The sequence below is a fragment of the Thunnus albacares genome, chromosome 20 (assembly GCF_914725855.1).
Source record: "Thunnus albacares chromosome 20, fThuAlb1.1, whole genome shotgun sequence".
NCBI lineage: Eukaryota > Metazoa > Chordata > Actinopteri > Scombriformes > Scombridae > Thunnus > Thunnus albacares.
The window spans coordinates 20,854,849-20,877,336 of record NC_058125.1 but is presented as its reverse complement, the minus strand read 5'-3'; the positions used below and the strand labels follow the sequence as shown (position 1 = coordinate 20,877,336).

The window sequence follows — 22,488 nt, the reverse complement described above, 5'->3', positions numbered from 1 at the left end:
CTGTGTCATGTTCCCCTTCTGCTATTATGAGGAAACTGTGGTTCGGTGCAGGACAGTGTGGATATCTTTCCTTTTGTACTGGATTTAAAAAAAAAAAAAAGAGAGAGAAATGAAATATTGACATTGCAGCTTTACCCAATATCAGTGCACAGCCTCCACATTGAAGTAGAGTGGGTGTGAAGGACTTTAAAGCTTGATTCAATAGTCACCACTAGGGTGCACCAGCCTCTCAGCTACCTCAGATCATTAAGCATTTCTGATACGCCGAGGGGACCATGCTTTTTTACATCATACAGAATGATTTATGCTCTCTCTCCCGGGTCATCCAAACTGTGTGTTTTTAAAGGGGAAACACGCTAAAACTCATTTTCTTTCATTTCAAGTTGATGTGTGCCACACTACTTCAGACGGCTGGAGTGTGGGTAACAGGATCCAGCAGAGACTGTGTTTTTTTTTTGGGGGGGGGGATATCAGAGCTTGAGAATTAGATTTGAGGACCGAGCCGATCTTATCAGGCCAAATCACACTTTTTTTTTTTTTTTTCCTCCTCTCTCTCTGCTCCTTCTCTGCTCTTTGAGGAGCCATCTTTGTTTGTTCCATTTGTATTTTTCTTTCTTTTTACTTCAGGTTTCATAGCAGATGCAGCCTAATTCTGCACATCTGTGTGAATCAAAGTGAATTTTTGAGAGCGTGTATGTATGTATGCGAGTGTTGTAAACATATATGTGTGCGTGTGTGTGTGTGTGTGTTGTCTGGATGACTGTCACAGAGGAGGATGTGTGTTGTTTAAGAAATATCTTGGTCAAATATGTGCAGCGCTGTCTCGTCTGTACTGTATTCCACGGCTGAGAGGTCTCTCTTCGCAGCAGTGTCGCACGTGTCATCGTTTGGCTTGTTATATAATGCCGGTCAGGTGCTGTCGGTTGTTGTGAAGGCTGCTTTGTATTTTTAGATTTTAACTTGGGAAAAAATGCAGTGTGTCTCAGCTGTACTCTCTCGCAGCATTTCAGCGATTTGTTTGCATAATCAGTCCACTTACACTAGTCATCTTAAGTGTCGGTGTGTGTGTGTGTGTGTTTGTGCGCATGACGGTGAGAGATATCATTTTGGCAGGATTAGCCCATCAGTGTGTTAATCCTTCCAGATTTATGTCTCAGTCATACCACCTATTGTGCATTATATTGTAGTCTGTTGTAATAATTAAATCATGTGGCTTGGCAGGACTTTGGTCTGTGCGTCATAAAAGATGATTTGGCTCTCTTTCACACTGTACGTGATAAGCCTTCGTATCGAGGGTTGTTCTCCAGATCACGTCGATACGACTTCGCTCTACCAAAACGTACACAAAAGTCCTCAAGTGCCCCCGAGGCTCCCTCTGTCCTTAAAGTCCTCAAAAATCTGTATCTTCTCTCGAGTGGTATCGAGCACCAGATTGTACTAGGACTCAAACCACCCCGGCGTTCTCACCCTTTAATTAATTCTACTCAGCACCTACTTCCTGCACAGCTTGACAGTACCGAGCCTGTGTGTGTGTGTGTGTGTTGGCGTCAGAGAGGCCAAAAAAAAAAAAAAAAAAAAAAACCCCTCCCATGCCCGAGATGGCAGAGGTGGGAGACAGAGTGAAAGCAGAGGAGTGCATGATAGAGCAAACAGCAGCAGGTCTAAAGACTGCAACACTTTGATCCCCGCCGGTGGCCTTTGCCGAGCAGTTTCTCTTTTTTGCCCTCCTGTGTTGCCCCTGATTGGCCTAAGGGAGGCAGAGCGGTGGAGTCGGCGAGGACTGGAGTTATTTAACCTCAAGGCTCTGATAGAATGAAAAAACGCTATGAAAGCGCTGACCTTTTTAGAGAATCATTGAGTTTCTGATTGAATCCCCTCCGCCTGCGTGAAGACTCTCAAGGGGGCCTTCAGATGCTCGAGGGGTCAACTTGTGAAGCAGGAGTCATCCTGTGCCATCGCAGTGCTCTCACTCCACAGGTTTCTTTTTTTTTTTTTTTTTTTTTTTTTTTGGTGGCATCACAAGTCTGTCCCTCCTGATTTTTTCTGTGTGAAAATAACACAGAAGAAGTTACACAGTTTTTACTGTATATGTAGAAGAAGTAAGAAGATACTTAGTAGAGCCTGAGTGATTCATCTTGTGGTAAAGATATATTACAGCTGAACAATAAACTTTATTATGAAAGGTTATGCTAACAGTAATTATAAGATAACACTACATTTTGAACAGTAAAGGTATTTGAAATTTTGAAACACATTAAACAAGTTTGACAAAAACACTTAACTCAAGGTCCTCTTACTCGCTTTTTCTGGAGTTTTCAGTCATATCTCTTGGTCTTTTGGGGTAACATCCAAACCTAGTGATATATCATGTAACCAAAGTCCCGTAATAGGGCTGCAACTTACAATTATTTTTATTATCGATTAATCGATTAGTTGTTTGGACTATAAAATGTTAGAAAATAGTGAAAAATGTCTATCACTATTTCCCAGAGCGTCCTCAAATGTCTTCTTTTGTCCCGACCAACAGTCCTCAACGCAAAGATATTCACTTTACTATCATAGAAGACTGAAGAAACAAGACAATACTCACATTTGAGAAGCTGGAATCAGAGAATTTGAACTTTTTTTCTGAATGAATGACTTAAAACGATGAATCAATTATCAAAATAGTTGGCGATTCATTTAATATTTGGCAACTGATCGATTAATAGACTAATCAGTACAGCTCTAATCCATGAGTGGGTCACATGGTGAGTGATCTCCATAACAAACTTGACTTCAGACTTCACAACTTGCAGTAGAAAGTTCTGGAAAAAGCTAATAAGTGGACCTTTAGTAAAGTCAAGAATGAACTTTCACGCTCAACTTGAAATGAGAAAAGTTAAAGTCAAATTCACATAAAACGCTGCCAGTAAAACATTTATTGCTGCAGTTTATTGCTCCTCATTTTCATCCAGCGTCTCTGCAAACACACACACGTCAGTACAACACTGATTCATCAACCCGTTATCGACGGGCGATATCGGCCAGCTGACGTATCAGTTAAGCTCTAATACTTTCACCGTTCACCTTTAATCCAACTGAACTAACAATAATATTCTTATACTTTATTAAATCTGCAAGGGGAATGTATCTTTTAAACCCCTGCCTCCCAGAAAGGGCAGAGTAAACAGTCATGGGAGGGTTCCTGTGTCTGGCTCAAGTGTACTTCAGCTTGAATCTGAACTGTCTGTCTGTTTTAAACCGTTGACATAATTACAAGGCTTTTCTAAAGAATAAATGTTCATTTTGGCAAAAACATTTTTAGGTTTTTCTGTCTCCTGCTGCGCTCTTGTGAAACCGTACATTCTCACCAGGGTTTCTTTCAAGTCCGCGGTATCCCTTCATCCTCACGCATGTCCCCGACCGCTGTGTTTATTTCCTATTTTTAGTCCGCTGTTGTCTTACACTATGAGTGGCGACGATTGTTCATTCCCACAGTGATATCTCAGTTAGCTGATTGTTATGAGTCGTAATCGCTGATTGCTTATTTGTCCCTTAATAAACACTTTACTCAATGTCAGGCTCGCCAGAAACATCGCACCAGTTGATTGATTGGCTCTGCTCCACTCTGACACATTTAAAGGGAATTATTTCAACATCTCTCCCCAGATTACACTGCTTTCCCCCTAATTAATGGCAGCAATCAATACAATTACTGCCTCCCCATGGATTGCCACATAAAGGTAGGAAATTGCGTTTGGCCTCAAAACCTGAGAATATGCTTGATTTAATTACACCACCTAATTTTTCTCCCACTCCGGGTGTAATTATCACAGTAATGATATGAGTTTATATAAAATCCATTGTCTTATTGGTGCTTACAGTAAGAGAGTGTTATGTGAACAAGTGCTAATACAGTAAGATAACTTCTAAATGATCACATGATGTAGGCAGGAAAATGCTCAGTGATAATGTGCACAGTCAGGATTGTTAAGGTTGAGTATGTAGAAGTGCTTAGTCAGGTTTTACAGCTCATGTATGGTCCTAAAGGATCCACATTAAAAGACTTGAGCTCTGTTAAATGAGCTATTCCTGATGAATTTACTGGGATATTTCTTGCACAGATACAATTTTAGTCTGTCCTTAAACCCTCCAGATGAAATTCTCAGTCGTTTTCAGGCATTTTGAGGTTTTCAGAAGGTGTCATGGGAAATGTAGGAAATTGATAGTTGAAGTAGCGGATGAGGAAAGTTCAGGAAAGGTTTGTACAACTAAACGACTCCGACTCATCACAAAATACCTCATGGTTTATATAGATAATCAGTGTAATCTGGACTTCCTTTGGTGTCATCTAACCAACGCCTTGATCATTTTATGATATCTCATCCTCTCGGTGTATTTTTCAAAACGAACGTTGACATTCGGGACATCTCAATCTCCCTCTCTCCACGCCTCTTTAGCCAGCCTCACATTTTATACGGCGTCCGCGATCCTCTGGTGAATTTGTGAAATGAACACTGACATTCGGGGACGTCTCAATCTCCACGCCTCCTTACCCAGCACTGCACCTTGAGAAAATTTGTTCCTCAATTATTGTCATTATTTTTTTTTTTTTTTTTTTTTTTCCCCCCTCAACCTGTCCCAACCAGCACAGACTCTCCAAATCATTTGTACTGCTGAAAGGAAATGTTCAGCTCCACTGTCACAGGTGAGAAATAAAGAGTGAAGGTAAAGTCTAGAAAGGAGTAATTGAAATGGAAGTATGATGCCCTCAGGAGGAGCACTAAAAAAAAAAACCAGTTGGGTTAAAAGTGCTGTGACTAGCTGGATGAATTCTTATTTTATTTTAGTCATCATGCAAAAAGTCTGTATTTTTTTTTTTATAAATTCATCACAAAGCTGTATTTCTTCATTTTTTAAGTGCAAACATCAGTTCTTATACAGTATATGTCACAACATATCAGTGTAAAACGACTCCTGTATCTGCCACTGGAAGTTCTGCTGGTGCAGAAAAGTGAAAAGAGCCGTTGGCGACGGAAGAAGCTGAAATTCCTCTTGGCAAGCAGACTCCAGGATTTCTTATTATTTATTGAGGAGTATGCTGTGATTACATAGTTCAGTTTACGCATGAAAGAAAAAAATACATAAACAAAACTGTTTTTGGAGACGCTTTTTTAGAAATTTAATGGTTAAAACTACAATGAAAAACACACAATATGTGATTTAAAGTTTATTTATTTAAAGTGCAAAATCACAGCAGCGTGTCTCAATACACTTTACAGCAGTGACACAATATTAAAAGAATCAATGGAGGAGGGACGACACACAAAAAACCAATAGATAAATAGATAAATTATGGAAAATTTAAAGAGGGTTTAAAAATGTGGATAGACATTAGGACAAAAAGAAGAGAAATCTATAATAATGATTTTTGCTTTTCAAAGAGAAACAACAAAGAGACATTTCCAAAAAAAAAACCAGTTTTAAATACTCACTAAACAGTGTTTTTTTTTATAACTACTTCCAAATTATTAAGTTAAAAGTTGGCATTTTTGCACATCTTGGAGAAGAACAATTGATGAATGTTCATCATCAATTAATGTGCCAGTTGTTTTCTCTATTAATTGATTAGTTGTTTTGTCTTTTAAAAGTCTGAAAACAGTGAAAGTGCCTGTTTATCATTTCCCAGAGTCAATGGTTCGATCTTAAAATGTCTTATTTTGTCTAAACAACAGTCCAAAAGATCTTTAGTTTACCATAACGTATGACAGAAAAGCATTAAATCATCACATTTGAGAAGCTAAATCCAGCAAAAGTCTGGCTTGTTTGTTTAAAAGATGAATCAACTGATGGTTACGGCTTTATAGCTAATTAAACAAGGCACAAGTCCCCTAATAAGCACCTCTCTCAAGTATCAGGCTCTTACCTCGGACAGTTTTAAATGTCAAAATGAATTCTGGTGAAACGTATCTTCTATGTTTGTAAGTGTGCTTCACATTCTGGTTATTCCCCTCATCGAGCGGAGATAGCGAAGACGTTACGGTAAGAATGACAAAACATCACATTATATCTGTGTTTGGTGGCAATGGAAAAAAAAACAGATTATAGTTTATTTCTTGAGCTTCAAGCTGCCAGAGGCTTCACGAGGATGCTCACACATAATATAACGACAACACACATTTGCACAAGATTTATATCGCTTTAAAAACAACAAAATTCAAAACTCAGGATTGGATCGCTATCATTCCCCCAACTGATTAAAAGTCTTTTCATTTTCCAAAACAACACTAAGACAACAACAAGATTAAGGTTATTGATGATTCCTTCGATTTCTCACACACTTATGCAACCCCCCCACTCCAGCAACTGTTTTTGTGCTCATTTTAATGATAGTAGTGTCTTACAGTTAAAGCCAGGCACGTGATCAAACACCCCCCCCCCCACTCTGGATTATGTTGCATGTTTTCTGACAATATGCGACTAGGCTACAATATAGACAATTTGCATCATGCCACAGATGTAAATGTCAAGTTTTTTCCCCCCTAAAAAAAATGGCAGAAAAAGGGATGGTTAGATAAAAGACTTTCATGATTTAAGGGACTGGTGCTGCAAAGTACATAGCCCTTAAAAACATTGACCTGTAAGTGTAACACATTTTTAAGGCTTGTTGGTAACACACTGCAAATGGTGGTTAGAGATGTCACTCTGGGGAAATAAGTGTGACTGGAGGAGATTAATAAGAAACACTTAAAAAGCAGCAGGCTTACTGCCAAACGGATATGAACCCAGACAAAAGCGAAGACGATACACAATAAACTCCCCGCCCCGTGGGTTTGAACCCCTAAATAGCCGTAAAAAACGCGGCTGCAGCTGTACAAATACACTTTCAAGGGTAAAACAAGGACAAACGTGGATGGCTGAGCCCAAGAGGAAAACGGTGTAGGTTTTATTGAAACACTTGTTCTATCAAATTATACCTCTCCTATTTTTTTTTTTTTTTTTTTTTTTTTTTTTTACCCCACTTGTGATCTGATGTGTCCCCAAAGCTCTGTCAACGAAACGGTAAAACTGTGTCCCTTTAATAATAACCCTCCCTTTCCTCCCTCCCCTCCTTTTTTTTTTTTTTTTTTTATGCCGTTTTCTTTCCTCCCTCAATACCCACCCTTCTCCTCCCCCTCCTTTTTGCTCTGCGGTTGCCATGACAACAGCAGCACTGCACCATTCATCTGTTGGAGACCTGGGCTCCTGTTCCTGTAGAGAGAGAGAGAGAGAGAGAGATAGAGAGAGAGAGAGAGAGAGAGAGAGAGAGAGAGTGTGCGCCTCTCACATCTATACATAACACGCTAAGCGCTAATGCAGTCACGGAGGCGAATGAGGAGCTCACTTCTATCTGTGCTCACTTGTTCCTCACGGAGGGAAAGCTCCGTGTGCTGTTTTTTCTTTCTTTCTTTTTTTTTTTTTTCGGTTCTTCTGTGGCAGCTAAGGTTTCGGTCACCTGTCAGCCTTCTTTGGTGTGTGTGTGCTGCCTTCACAGAGTTGTCACCTCTGTGTCCCCCCCCCCCTCTTTCCCCAGTGACACAGTGACTGCTGCGTTCTTCCTTCCTCCTTTCGCTTTCCTCCCTCCACCTCTCTTTTTTTTTTTCCTCCTCCTCCTCCTCCTCCTCCTCCTCCTCCTCCTCCTCCTCCTCCTCTCGCTCCTCCCGTCACTGCTTGACTCTGTATCATTTACTGCGACTTAACTGAGCGGGCAGCATCAGCACTGAAACCTGTGGAGATTTCCTCAGAAAGGAAGCTCCGCACCTATCCTTCCCCCCTGCTTGGCTGCAGGTGTTTTTTTCTTTTTCCCGTTTTCTTTTTTTCTTCTCTTTTTTTTATTTATTTATTTTTTATTTTTTATTTTTTGATGAACTGGTCATCACTCAGGGAGGAAGGACTGCTCGTGTCGCTGGAAGGAGAGGGAGGGGAGCTGGTGCCGTATTCCAGCCTTCAGGAATGCGCGATCTGGTTTGAGAATGGTGAGCCCTGCCACACCCTCTTTATGCTTGTTTCATTCCTCCATCTGTGCCCCGCAAACTGTGTCTCCCCCCCTTTTCACCTGCTGCTCCACCTTTTTGAATTGGCCAGAGCTCGCTCCAGGTCTGTCTGCACTTTTGGTCTCGCAGCTGGAGCGGCTGTGTCGGCCACTGGTTTGAATGACGTTTGTACAGACATGGGGCTAATGGGAGGAGCGCAGGAAAGTAATTTCTCTCCATGAAATGATGCATTTGTCAAAGGGCTGCACTCTAATGACAATGTAGGCTCGAGGACCTGTGAATCAACCAGAGTGCGATAATGTAAGTGTTTTTTCGTGGCGAGCTGGTCTGTTTCATGCGTCAGCGTGGGTGAGCATTCAATTGTCTTTGAGTGTATGTGTGTGTGTGTTTGTATGTCTTTTGGAGTGTGTGTGTGTGTCTAAGCACAAGCTGTGGGGAATAGTCCCCCCCCCCCCCCACCCTCCCCAACGCCGTGCAGTCGGCAGCAGCAGCTTGTTGTTGTGTACCAGAATCACCCCGTCATGTGCTGGGATGTGGTTCCTCCTCCCAGTTCCAGTGCTGCAGGCTGCCTGCCTCCCTGCCTTATCCCAGGGGACTGCTAGCTGGTGTGTGAACAGAACAAAATGTCTCAATAACACTGTCTGCCAGCAAAACACAAGCACCTCATCAGCAGCTGCTATTGCTGGTCTCAGGTGAATGATTTTTGATGAGGCGCCCACAGCCGGTTTTCACACCACTTAGTATCACCACCTGGAGGGTGCTTTGATGAGCTTACCCTGTCAGCCGTCATTCAGGATGTATCGAGCAATGACACCACTTGCAGAATAATGTCAATTTCAGAGGGGGGGGGGGGCTATGTTGACTGTGTCCATTTTGTTGGGGTTTGGGATCACTTATGGGGTTATCTGAACCTGATGAAGCAGGGTGAATGAGGGATCATCCACAGTGATGGAGAGCAAGATCTGGACATTTTAGCTGAGTGACAGTTGTCTGAGAAGTTGTTAAAAGACAACTTCAAATCTTGTTTGAGATGAGATCACAAGTATAGCCTGCACTATCTCAGAAAACCCAGAGAAAAAGTTAGTATAGCTGGGGATGTATAGTGGATATATGTATATAAGGGTATTCTCATCTCTACTTCCACCTGAGTTCTTTAAGTGCCTTATGGTCTATGTCAGTGCTCATGATCTCATATTTATTCAAAAAACAAGTCATATAAACCCAGCTTCGAAATTGTGGGTCTTCTCAATTGATGTGTCCCACTTACCTGGAAGCCAAATAAAACCTTATAAACCCTCTGCAGTGGTTCAGGGTGATATTGATTTATATAATTGCTCAATTTTCCTCCCTGGCAATCCCTTGAGCGTGTGTCAGACAAATGGCTTTTACTGTACTGTAACCCCTAAGATAAGTTATGAAATAAAATATGACAGAACATCTGAAATCCAACCTCCTTGGGTCAGTTCTTTAAGCAGACACACAGCGTATAAAATGTAGCCTGGCTGGACTAATACTGAATGCCTCTGCAGATTAATTTGATGTTAAGTAAGTGGCCTTTGGATTTCTGATGAGGCTTCAGGCATGTTTCACCACTCATTCTTGATTACAAAAGCAGCATACTGAGTGACTCCATTGGCGGGTGGGCACAGTCTGTACTATTCATGACACCCCGGCTATAAATCAAGCGATGACGACACCACTGTCCTTTAAAATCCCTCACTTTGTTTCTCAGTGCAAAAGGTTAGAAGAGGAATCTAATTATGAGCTGCATACTAGAGTTGTTGAAAGCTACTTGGAGGGTGTTGTGTTCCCCCATCATCTCTTGTCAGTCAGGTGACCCATCGACTCTTGCCCCCCAGGCTTTATTCCACAAATGACTTCCTTTACTGTCAAGCAGCACTACTTAAACTGTAGAATTTGAAATTGTCATCCATAGAGCCAGTTTTGCCAACTCTGTAACAACTCCCTGGGATCTAAAATTACGGTCTTTTATTATGATGAGAGAAGGTGCAGTCAATGTCGCCATTAGCAAAATGAAGTCATTCTCTTCTGTTCTTGATCCCCCTCCAAACAAGCTCTTTAAAGGCAGCTTCCACTCAAGGGCGCCAGAAGTAGTGGGTCCAGGGAGCCATTGGCCCCCCACTTAACCTTCCTTCCACATTCTTTTTAATTCACAAATCACTATATCCTCACAAATGCTCCTATATTGCAATACTTATGGTAAAAAGACGTTTGTCATTCCCGTCCACTCTAAGACATTAGGTAAAATAAAGCAGGAAAACATAAAACAAGAAGAATATTTTTAATCCATTTTTTAACATTTTAATCCAATCAAAGAGGATATTTTGTTTCATTGCTGTGTGTTACTTTGTTTAAGTCTGTTTGAGCCGAGGTGCTCCCGAAGGTTATTTAAGCTATTGTAGGGTATGAATGACATTTTCCCATCAGAATAGCATGTTGATTTGTGAAAGTAGGCAAAACATAGAAGGAAGTTAATGTTTTTTTTCTTATTTTTCATTAAATTTAGATTTGGTGCATGTCTGCTTACAACTCAAGGACAACGTTGACATTCCTATTGTCTGCTTGCTGTTACTCAGCCACAGAAGTGTTTGTCCTGTTAACTTGTAGTTTTGGGTAACTGACAAAAAAAGCTTGTATCTAATCCCACAACTACTAGTTAGCTGCTTTGTGTTTGAAAGTATACCACCACCATGTGGTGCAAGCAAGCTCTAGTTACTCCATAAAAGTTTGGTGAGAGTGTCCAGTCTATCTACTGCTACACATACATACACACACTAACATACACACACACACTTTCTGGTCCCTGCACCTCTGAAATGAATCCGGCGCCCCTGCCTCCACTGTCTGTGCCAGGTAACAACCAGCAATTAGAAATCTTCCCCAAAGCTTTCAAAACAACTACCATATACACTCTGCTAAAGAATTCAACACAGACAGTGCCGACATTAGCAATTACAGGCCCATCTCTAATCTCCTTTTCCCTGGCAAACTTCCAAAGATAATGACAACAGCATATTATGGAAGTTTCAGGCTGGTCATAAAGACAACCACAGCACTCAAATAGCTCTGCTAAAAGTAATACAGGAACTGAGAGTCATTGTTGATGCTATCCTGAATTTTTTTAAAGCCTTAACACAGTATTAGACACAGTCGATCATGACAGTTAAATTGACAGACCTGAGAAATGGGTGGGTAGTGTACTTGTTTGGTTTCCTTCATAATTAGTATACATTTTTGTGATACTGATGAGTAACCAGTCTTGGCCCTTTTCAATTTTCTTTATTCATAATCTTGTTTGGTAACATCATCATAATCTCATTTTTCACCATTATGCGGATGATACACTATTTTATATTCACGTTTAACCAGACGACCCCAGTGCTCTGGGCACATGAATGCATGAAGGGGAAAAAACATTACATTACACTAATAAGGAAAAGAGATTTTTTTCTTACATGACTCAGTAGAAAGAGATTAGATTTTAGATTTAGAGCTGAATTTTAATTTTGCAAAAATGTTTATACCTTTTTAATGTCTCAGGAGCGTAGCTAAAGACCTTTCACTTGCCGGCTACAGTTTTATCAGTTGCTAAAAGACGGGCTCACATTACACCACTTTTTGTGACACTGTGCTTGCTAAACTGATTTTAAAGTTATTCCACTAAGTTTATAAAGCTTAAATGACCTCATATCAAAGATAAGCAGACCACTAAAGTCCTTCACTGACTTCTCTCTTTGACATTCCCATTTTTTTCCACACAAGAAAACAACTTTTTGTGGAACAACCTGCCACTTGATCTTAGAATAGAAAACCTGTATTCTACATTCATCTATTTTTTCAGGGTTGGAATTTAGAATAATGTTACGTCCAGGGATTTTGAGTTTTTCTGTTTTTTTACTCCCCCGATGTTGAATGAATTTCTGTTAACATATTTTAATAGTTACTGAACGTTTATCTTTTTTCATTTTTATCCTTGTATGTGAAGCAAAGGGCTGCATCTTTTGCATGAGAGCTGCTATATAAATTAAGTTACTATTACTATCTTACATTTGTTTTTTTTCTGGATATTTAGCAGTACCTTCTAGATAAAAAGCTGTAGAGTGGAAAAGAGAAACCCGCAGTGTGCTATTAATAGCGATGATAATGATTTGCTTACAAAACAGAGCAGTGGGTTACATATACCACCTCACTGCTTTCTGCGAATGCTGAAGGTGGAGAGCTGAGCAAACATTTCCTTTGCGAGGTACATACACAAACGCACGGCGGCCTAAAGAAGTGTGTTATTGTGTGTGTGTATGTGTGTGTGTGTATGTATGTGTGTCCATGCGTATCCAAACCCTTACGGACTACTGCACAGGACTGCACAATGACACCAGCCTCAGTATTAACATTCACCACTTGTCTGTCTGCTGTTAACTTATTTGCTCAGTCATTTCAGGGTGCTGAACCGTTATGAGGCATTTGCCTGGATCACAGCTCTGACTTTATATGGCTGCAATCAGTCTGCTAACTATGTCTACAGGATTATGTAAGAGCAACAATTGATTACAGCTTTTATTCAGACAAGAAAAAATTTTTGGGGGGCTTTGATGTTCATTTCATGTCATGCTGAAGATAGTCTGAGATTATCAGAAACATGTTAATCAGAAGCTCAATCAGAAGCCTCAAAATCGGTTGTGTATTGCTTTTCCTCTTTTTTCTCTTCTTTTGAATATTAAATTCCTTAATTAAATCACAGCAGCAAAACATCCAGCTCATCCTGATTTTCTCGATGACGAGGGTGTGGTCTTCGAGTTTAATATAGCTAGAAGGTTATAAATATCCCCACTAGGGGCTGAACTCCAGTTGGGGCAGAGGTCAAGGCAGCCTAGCTATAATTAGACCACTGTAGCAAGTGGTGTCCTTGGCAATTATGCTACTCTCACTTCCTTAAAGTGTTATGGCGTGTAAGTCTTCAGTGCATTGGTATCCTCAAGGGTTCAGGCCTCCCTCGTCTCCTGCTGCGGCAGGGTATTTGAAAAGTTCGAGGTCACACCTCTGTGTCAACCCGCCGCTGAAGGAGCGAAACCATAAGAAAAGAAAGTTAACAGTGTCTGAACTGCTCAGTGTTAACAATAGCCGCTGTGCTTCTACAGCTGAGTCATGAGAGAAGAGTCCTTCAGGAATGAAGGGTTTGTTCACCAGAGTAGACAGCTGCCCTGAAAGCCTGCAGTATGGACATAAGGAGGATATACACATATATACACAACACAGATCTTGACCTGCGATAGTTTTGGTAAAAATGAAGGTCCTTAGAGCAAATAAATGGTTCAGTGTGGCAAAATTTAATAAAACAGTCCACTAGTACTCCCCTTGAAATAGCATCAAGTTGAAGGGCTTCATTTAAGCAATAATTATGAACAATCCATTTCATTAGTAGTTTCATTAACAATGTTATAAAGTACCTTACAAGCAATGAATGAATAGTCAAAAGGAAGTAAGATTCAAGCTGAGTTAAAAGCCCAGATAAGGGTACAGTAGGTAGGTCAATAGAAAATGTAACTGGTCCTAGAAAGTCGTCTGTTAAATGTGCTTTTAAGGTGGATTTATTAAACATTTACCAGTGCCAATTGCTCAAGCAGGATGTTCCACAGCGTTATGGGCCAAGATGAGGGAAAAAGCCACATCATGTTTAGTCAAGTCCAGTCTGAATTTGAGAACAGCCTTAAAGGTCGTGTGTAAGGATTACCAACTGTTTCCCTTTGTCAAGTTCTTTTCAAAATCTTTCAAAGGGGACTTTTTGATTTTCTGTTATTTTTATACTGTTATGGTGTCAGATGTCTATGTTAAACATGGTTAAAGGTCCAAAACTTGAGGTGAATGTATGTAGAAATGCTCCCTGCAAATCAAAAGTCAGGGCTTCAGCCTGCTCTTAACACTTCGTTTGCAAAGTGACCTCCTACTTGTGCTGGCATTAGATTGTTCTGGAGCCTAGCCCTTTTACTAAGCTTGTTCCACGTGCTGTTCACGTTGTCTACTTGCATATTTCACATCGGAATCGGGCTCAAACAGGTGCGGATGTATTTTAGAAGTTTCCATTTTGAGAAAAACAAGTGAAATCGTATTACTGCTGTTTGTTTACGTAGCCTCCCAAGAAGCCAGCAGTCAGCTGAAGCTGGCCAATCAGAACAGAGAGAGGGCTCATCAGGAATCAGGAGCGGGGCCTGTTGACAGAGGCTGAACTGAGGGGTTGCATAAAGAGCCAGTATAAGATAATTATGGAGTTTTTTGAACTGTAAATCATGCAAAGATATTCCAGTAGAGCTGGAAATGTGCATGATACGTCCCCTTTGATTTTGGATACTTCAGTGGATGAACAGTTCAGAATACCTACATCTAGGCATAGATTTAAGTCCTCCAGATTAATTTGCTCATTTCTTGGTATAGCTTTAATATTGCTTGATTTATTGCTATTGGTCTAATCCTGACCCAATAAGGTTATGTGAAATGTTAAACAGCTTTTTGGGCAAAAGAGAGCTCAGCTAATGAGCATTCTTAGAAAATCAACCCCTCCCTCCACCCTCTTAAAATTCTGCCTTTGCCTCACCTTGCTCTGTTAATCCTCCCAAGGCTGTAATGATAGATACACATGCGCGTGTGTGCAGACACACTCACTGGCATACATAAAAGAGGGAGAAGCAGTCTAGCTAATGGACTTGCACTTGCTGCCGACTGTCAGCAGCCTCTGTTTTTTGAGGCTGTGACTGAACAGCTCACCGTGTTGCACAGCAACATCTGGTCTGCATTGTTTTGTTAACAAGTCAACAAGACAAGCACGCAAAATCATCCTTGGTTTCTGAGCCGGATTACCGAATGCACACTGGGAACAAGCCTCGGGGTCATACATGAAGACTGGTGAAATTAATATAAAACAGCATGTCTTAAGTCCTCAGCATCAAGTCCTGATCATCAGCCACTATCACTGTATGAATAAAATATTAAAGGAGTCATCCGTATAGATGCTTAAGAAGCAAAAGATAAAAAAAAAAGTGACATCAAAGATTCAGTGTAAAATTTACCCCAAACTTTGTACTCACATTTTAATACATCTCTTTTGACTCCATTAGCCTATTAGCGGACAATCTCCTCTGTCTCAAAGATTAACATCAAAGCCGTGACGGTCACATAACAGAGCATGCTGGTGGCTTACGGGCGGGTTAGGATGCCGACGGTGAACCTTTTAGATGCCTACTGGAGGCTTTTGTTGCCATTTGCCATTTCTTGACATCTCTAATAAAGACATAAAACATGCTCAAAAAATGTCATTAATCACTTGAAAATTTCTTCTTCTCAAAGGCACCAACAACGTTCTGAACACGGCGTTCAAATTAAAGTTAAAGGATAGGTTCACAATTTTCTGTCTTAAAACAACAGTCAGGTGCCTGAATGAACAGGTTTTGCTCGCTGTAATCATTCCTCCTGTTCATACTGACCGTTAGAAGATCCCTTCCAAACGCAATTACAATGTAAATGATGGGGGCCAAAATCCACAGTCCTCATTTTAAGAAAAAATTTATTTAAAAGTTTAGAGATAATGATAATAATAAAAGATAATGAGGCTTCAGCTGTCTGAGTTAGTCAAATAAAGTGGATTTCTTCCACAGTCGTTTCAGCTTTAGTAGATGGATCGTAACAAAAAGAAGGAATTTGGCACAAAAAAGACTAACTTTGAAAGATATTGACTTGATTTGACTAATGTTGACAGCTGAAACCTCATATTATCTTCAAATCAACTTTTAAATACATTTTTTGCCTGGAAGAGAGGATGTGGATTTGGAAGGGGATCTATTAATGGTCAGTATGATTACAGCGAGAATCATTCGGGCTAATGACTGTTGTTTTAGGACGGACCTTTTACAACCGCCAACCGCCTCCTCCGTTCAAAAGTCTGTTTCACCTCCGACCGCACCCACGCTGGCTGATGTAATGTTGTCGGAAGTGTTCGGTAATGTCACTGTCATGCACTGACATACCCTAAAGTACATTTCTACCTCAGTGTAGCAAGGTGAGAAGTTAAACCAGTGGAGCAGCAAAAACAAGATACTCACCAGGTGTTTAGTTGCTCCTAAATTCAGACAACACGGCCGGGCAATGCATCCATATATTATCAACAGTAGATTGATGATATAATCATTATATTATATTATCTTTTTACAACATTTTGTCATCCAAATTAATGATTCTGAGAGAATTATAAATGAAAATCTGACAAAATTAGTTTAGTTTTTCATGTATGAAAACTAGAACACATATCTATACCATGTAATATAGAAATATTGGAAACATATCCTTATAATGTGATTTTTGATTACATCATATCCTCCCATCCTGACCATTAAACACACAAAAACTTCTTTATTGTCCCCACATTTGTCAAGAAACTTAATAAAGACCACTTTCACTTCTTTTTTTAGGCATAGCAGACAAAAGTAGCCGCAGCACAAAGGATCAGAGCCGCGGTTGTAGCAGCTTGCGTCTTTGAAAGCCGAATCTTTTGAACCGAGGTGACGAGGGGGGAAGACCTCGTCCTGCCGAAGCAGCCGGGACTCGTCGATACAGAGAGGTTGTTTGATTACATTTGAGAAAATGCGTCGGGACCTTGAAGCTTTTAACGCCGGTGAAGTCATCCTCTGCCCTGTGTTTACCGCCACCTTGGAAAAAGGTGGACGAGACTCGTATGCCTGTGCTCTGCTGTTGCCATGGTGACCGGTGCCGCGTGCTAGGGTTTCTGTAAAAGCTCTGCTTGGGTTGCAGACAGCTGGGCAATGTATGTCCTCACCCACATTATTGTTCTGTATGTGTATATGTATGTGTGTGTGTGTGTGTGTGTGTGTGTGCCCGTGTCTTTGTCTGAGTGGGTGCCTGAGGTCGTATGTAACTGAGACAGTGCTACAGACAAATACTTCACTGCTATAGAAATGTCTCCTTTCACTCGCTTTATCACTCACTCATCTGCAGTAAATGAGAAATTGTGCGTCGCACGTCGGAGTTTCCATATTCACATTCAGATCTTGTCATTTGTTTGTTGAAAAGCCAGGTTGTGTCTGAGGGGACTGTCACGTTGAAAAGCAGCTTTCCTCTTTCATATGCACACCCTGCGTACGAGAATTTGAATCACAATAGTGACTTTTTTTTTATTTATTTATATAATTTCACCAAAGGCTGTCTTCAATCTTGGGAATAAAGATCAGCTTTTTAAATTTTTTTCCCCATCATCCTTGAGCTTGTTTATTGTCACCAATCTCTCTGCATTCCCCTCCCCTTTCTCGCTCTAATCTCACATGTACACTTGCATACATGCCGCATGCATATTCATATTCACACCCTCACATCCAAAGCATGTAACAAATATCTATTTCACGGCCACGTGCATCTGCACACACTGACTAGATATATTTATTCATAAGCTCATTAGAGGAGTGGATTTGCCTGCTGCCATCCATCATACTGTCACCCATCCTCAGCCTGGCACACACTGACAACAGAACTGCAGGAGAGAAGTCCCTGGGATTTAGTCTCCTGGAGCCGCTGCTATAGAGGGGATTTACTCCAATAGACAGACTCTCACTTCGCCATTTCATAGAGGTGAGATCAGGAAGACAGAAAACAAAAGAAATAGTAATCTCAGGTTCTCCGTGGCACCATATATCTAAAAACTGATACTCTGGAGGAAAAAAAAAAAAAGAGAAAATTGATTTTAGCCGTGTAGCTCAGTCATTTTCTGTTGTGTTCTGCAGCATAGTGTCCCCTTGGAGTTACACAGGTGTACTGTAAAAGCTTTAAAATGTAAAAAAAAAAAAAAGTTGGCATATGAAGAAATAGTTGTGGAGACTCTTGCAGGCACTCCATCATGTGAAAACTCAGTCCGTCTCACAGCAAAGTCTGGTAGCTTGTTACAAGCTAGCGCAAGCTGTCGCAACCTTGTCACTGCAGCTGCAAGAGAAGTTCATCAGAATAAGGCAGGACTCTGGTTTTAAAAGAGAAATTGAGAAATCTAACTTTGGGCCCAAAGCCATTGCATACTGCTGTATTGTTCCCTTTTCATGTGACCCACCCATGTGAACTTTTCAAGACTCATGAAAAAAAGCTAAAAACAGAGAAACACTGTTGGATTATATGTGTGAATTTTTCGCAACATTTTACCGTTTCTTAACTTGTTCTCCACATTTATATCCACTGACTGGTATAGGCCTGTTTTTTTTCCTTACTTGCTTAATTCCCTGTGATGCAAAACAGATGATCAAAGCTCTGCTCGAGTGTGCAGACAAGTACTCTTTAGACGAACAGATGAAGATTCACCAGTTTTGACCAGTGTCTTGTAACAAATGATAGATGATTATGAAAGATGGGAAACACTTTGGAAGTCAGAATCTGTCATAATGAATCAATGAACAAACAAAATAAACAGACAACTACATGACGATAGGAAAATATGAAAGATAATTATAGGTAAATGGATATAAATATGAATAAATATGGAAATGTATTACACTTTTCCTCACTTGTATATCATTTTACAACTCAGGTATTGACTTATTTTATAGATTTCATACTATCAAGCTTAAGACGGATACTGCTTCTGTCTTAACTTGTAAAACATTAGTCAATTTATCTAACTAATAATTTATAAAATGAGCTCTGAGTTGCCAGTAAGCGTGTTTGTCAGGCGGGATCTATCACGTATGTCTCTGTCAGAGTCGCTGTCATGGCGTCGGATCCAGTCGTGGATGATTCTGCACGGCTGTCAGTTGTAGTTTCTCACCGTGGCGTCTGTGCTCTGTGGCTCACTTCCTAGATGTGACCATACCGACACAGAGTTAACACTGTGTGTGGCAAGTGAAAGCATCTACTTTACACATATATATATATATATATACCTGTAGGAGTTCTGTATTTCCTCTGTTAAGAAGGTTTTGTTTCCAGTTTGTGAGCAGAATATCTCAAATCTTGAGAACAGATGTTGCTAAATTTGGCGGAAAGTTAGAGCATGGGACAAAGAACAATTGATTGATTCTTTGGTGCAGATCTAGACCACGGTGCAGATTGTTTTAAATGATATTGTTGTAAAAAAAAAATAAATAAATAAGCCATCACAACTTTTTCTCCATGAGCTGTCATCTTTATGTTTTCAGATGAATTGAAGAATTACATGCTCCCTCAGGGGATGAGAAACTCTACCACAGATATAAAGCTGCTTTATATCCTGGATATGCCGGGTTACCAGTGTTTGACAAAAATCACGTTCACTAAGCAGAGCTGTTTTTTTTTTCTTAGTTGAAGAGTTGACATTTTGAAGATATTGCGATTTCAGCAGTGATGAGATGCGCTTTTATGCAGATTCGGATGGATGGCTAGGGGGGGGAGTTCAGGCACTGACCAGGAACCACAACATTCCCAGTCTGTCTCTGCTTTCTCTCCTCTTTTTTCCTGTCATCTGTCTACTATCCATTCACTCTCAAATAAAGGTACAAAATGCTCCCCAAGAAAGAAAGATGTATTTTAGAGTTTAGAGGATTCTTCAGATTCTACTGTGCATATGTTTTATTATCTATTATGGCTGCAACTAACAGTTATTTTCATTATCGATTCATCTGCTGATTATTTTCTCAATTGATGGATTAATCATTGTAGTCTATGAAATGTGAACACTAGTTTTTGCGAGTCCAAAGTCTCCAAGTGCTTGTGTTGTCCCTCCAGTAGTCCTAAACTTAAAGATATAAAGTTTATAATGTCATAAATCCTTACAATCCTGCTGCAGTTTGGTTGAATCTATCTACATACACTCAGACAACTGGATTAACTTAACCTCAACCCATTATATACATCACACACACACACACACACACATGCCTTCTACTGGCGTTACATGAAACATGAACCTAAAGCGGCGAGCTGGTTCTGCAGTCATTGTTCGTTGAACATATGTCTCGACTGCCGCCCGTGACTCCCCGCTCACCCCACTCAGGTTCACTCTGGTGTTGCTGCGCCAAATAGCTTTGGACATGTGCGTTCACCCGTAATAAGAAGTGTTAACAGTTGCAGCATACAATACATAATCTATTTTAAACCCTTATTTAACCAGATTAGTCAATTAAGAACAAATTATGCTTAACTCCTGCCTCTCCCAAACCCCCACAAGTACAAAAAAAAAAAAGAAAGATTAGATGAAACAAATTAACCTCGCAAATGATTGAGTTGATATTCGCTGAACTTCAGAGAAAAGAAGCAGAAATATCTCCTGCTTCCTGCTGAATGTGAGTATAGCTGTGAAGTCTCTGGGTAACAAAAGTCAATCTTTGTCTGCTTTTTTTTTTTTTTTTTCATTTACACGTTTTAGCAAAGCCATAGTTTCTTTTTTTTTTTTGTTGATCGTCAACACACTAAAAGGCACAGATGGCGTGCAGGGGGGAGCATTATGGTAGTGGGGAGTGGAGAGCCAATAACAACAACCTTAAGAATGCCGCTGGATGTGTGGTAAAGTTTTCTTTGGCGTCTCTTTCTGTGGGTTTTAAAGACTCCTCTGCACTGTAAATCCCTGCGTCTAGTAGACCTGCCACTGCAGCCGCAATGTAAGCAATCATGATACTATAAGCTGGTTTGGGTAACAGCGCTTTGAAGCCTTGTGTGCTGTGACCGAGAACCCAGAAAAAGATTGTGTCACAACCACCACCACCACCACCACCAAACACTCCTCTTTTTCTCTCTCTGCATCTCTTGTCATTTGATGTCTCAGACTTGGATGTCGTTTGCATTCTTGGTGCGATTATGACACCGGACAACAAGCATATTTTTGCACTCCATCTTTATTTAAAGGTGCATCATGTTCGCCTCTCTGCGAGTGTTTGTGCGTTACACGGTACGTCGGCTCCTACGGAGGAAGTACGGTCATGTTTTCACATACCAGACGTGGGTTGAGGTTCTGTCTGGTGTATTGGTTTTTGCCCTGATTGCCCAACTCATAGCTTAAGCTTTATTTGATCTACGGCTATGAAGAAAGCCTTCAGGATGTTTTCTTTTTTTATCAGTGTGCTGCTTCAAGTTCATAAGCTCTCTGTCTTCCTCCCTCTCTGTCCTGTCCCTGTCACTCCTCTCTTCTTTCTGGTCTTCTTCCATCTCCCTGATCTATGTGTGTGCGTGTGCGTGTGTGTGTGTGTGTGTGTGTCTCTCTGTGTGTGTACATGTTGTCTCCCTCTCTATATGTGTGTGCGCTTTCTGCTCCCAGCCCCTCTGCGGAAAGCAAAGTTTGTGGAGAGCCCTCGCATTCCACAATCAGAGCTTGGCTCCCCTACACACACCTCTACCACTGCCAAGAATCCAGACCTGGACACATACTGCCCTGGTAAGTTTTTTTGGCCAGCTCATCCCATCATTTCATTGTGTTACTTTATGCATGTCGGTTCCTCTCTGAATAAAAGTCAGTGAATGCAGCAGTAGAGAGGGACACGGAGAAAGACGGGGAGGGGGAGAATTTATCGGTTTTTGCCAGTTATTTTGCCGGCTGCTGTAAAAACATCGCTAAGGTCATTAAAGAAATAGCTCTGCCGGTGCCCACAGCGTCCATCCTCATCGCCTCCTCCCTCCCTCCCTGTCGCTCTAATCCTCCCCGTGCTGCTTTCTCACTCGGCTCCGCTTTTGCGAGCGCGGAGCTTGTTTAGGTGCCGCCGCTGTTTTCTGTTAACTTTACAGTCGGCGGTTGCTCGGTAATCCTGCAGACAATCCAGATCTCCCTCAACCAACCCCCCCCCCCCCCTCCTTCTCCCCAGTCTATCCCTGTCAAACCCCCTCTCTCTCTCTCTCTCTCTCCCTCTCCCCCCTCCTTCCTCTGTCTCTCCCTCTTTTCGCTCAGGGAGGACAGCAAAGCGGGTCACTCGGGGATAGTGCGCCGCTGAGATTTGGTTCTAGTATATCTGCTTTCTCATCTCGCCTCTCCTTTTCCTGTTGCCACCGAGAAACGCAGTGTTAGCTTCCTGACCTGTCTTGTTGGGTTCGACCTCCGGTGGCTGTGCGGACTTCTCGACAGAGTGGGGGGGAAAAAATGCTCCCAGCACCGCAGGGTTGGATGAAGACATGAGAGAAATAGTGATGGGGGTCTGAGGGCTTAACTGGTTTAACTTACTGTAGGAGGAAAATGGTCGACAGAGTGCTGCCACCCATATCCGTCTGTCAGCCTCTTCTGCTGAGTCTCTGCTCAATGGGAGCTCTAAGTAGGTGATCTGTCTATAGAGATGTACTAGAACGTATCATTTCATAGTATTGCATATTTCTGTAAAAGTCTATATGGTATGTAGTACCCACTAACGTAGGAAAAACCCTTGTTTCTGCCACCTTGCTGTCGAATCTCATGGATGAAAAACTCTTGACCCTGACTTTTTTATTTTTGCATCAATCCTGCGAAATAGACTGCGGAATAACC

At 41.1% G+C, this 22,488-nt stretch overlaps 1 protein-coding gene across 7 annotated transcripts in view; it reads left to right on the top strand.

Moving 5' to 3' along the window:
• tanc2b (tetratricopeptide repeat, ankyrin repeat and coiled-coil containing 2b) overlaps positions 1 to 22,488 on the top strand; it is a 144,603-nt gene that overhangs the window by 75,030 nt on the left and 47,085 nt on the right. For 5 of the 7 annotated variants that reach the window (XM_044337041.1, XM_044337044.1, XM_044337043.1 and 2 more), the window contains one exon: positions 21,298 to 21,414. The exons of the other annotated variants lie outside the window; for them this stretch is intronic. In XM_044337041.1, coding sequence (XP_044192976.1) covers positions 21,298 to 21,414 — 117 coding nt within the window. The remainder of the gene's footprint in view (positions 1 to 21,297; positions 21,415 to 22,488) is intronic. 7 annotated transcript variants of the gene reach the window in all.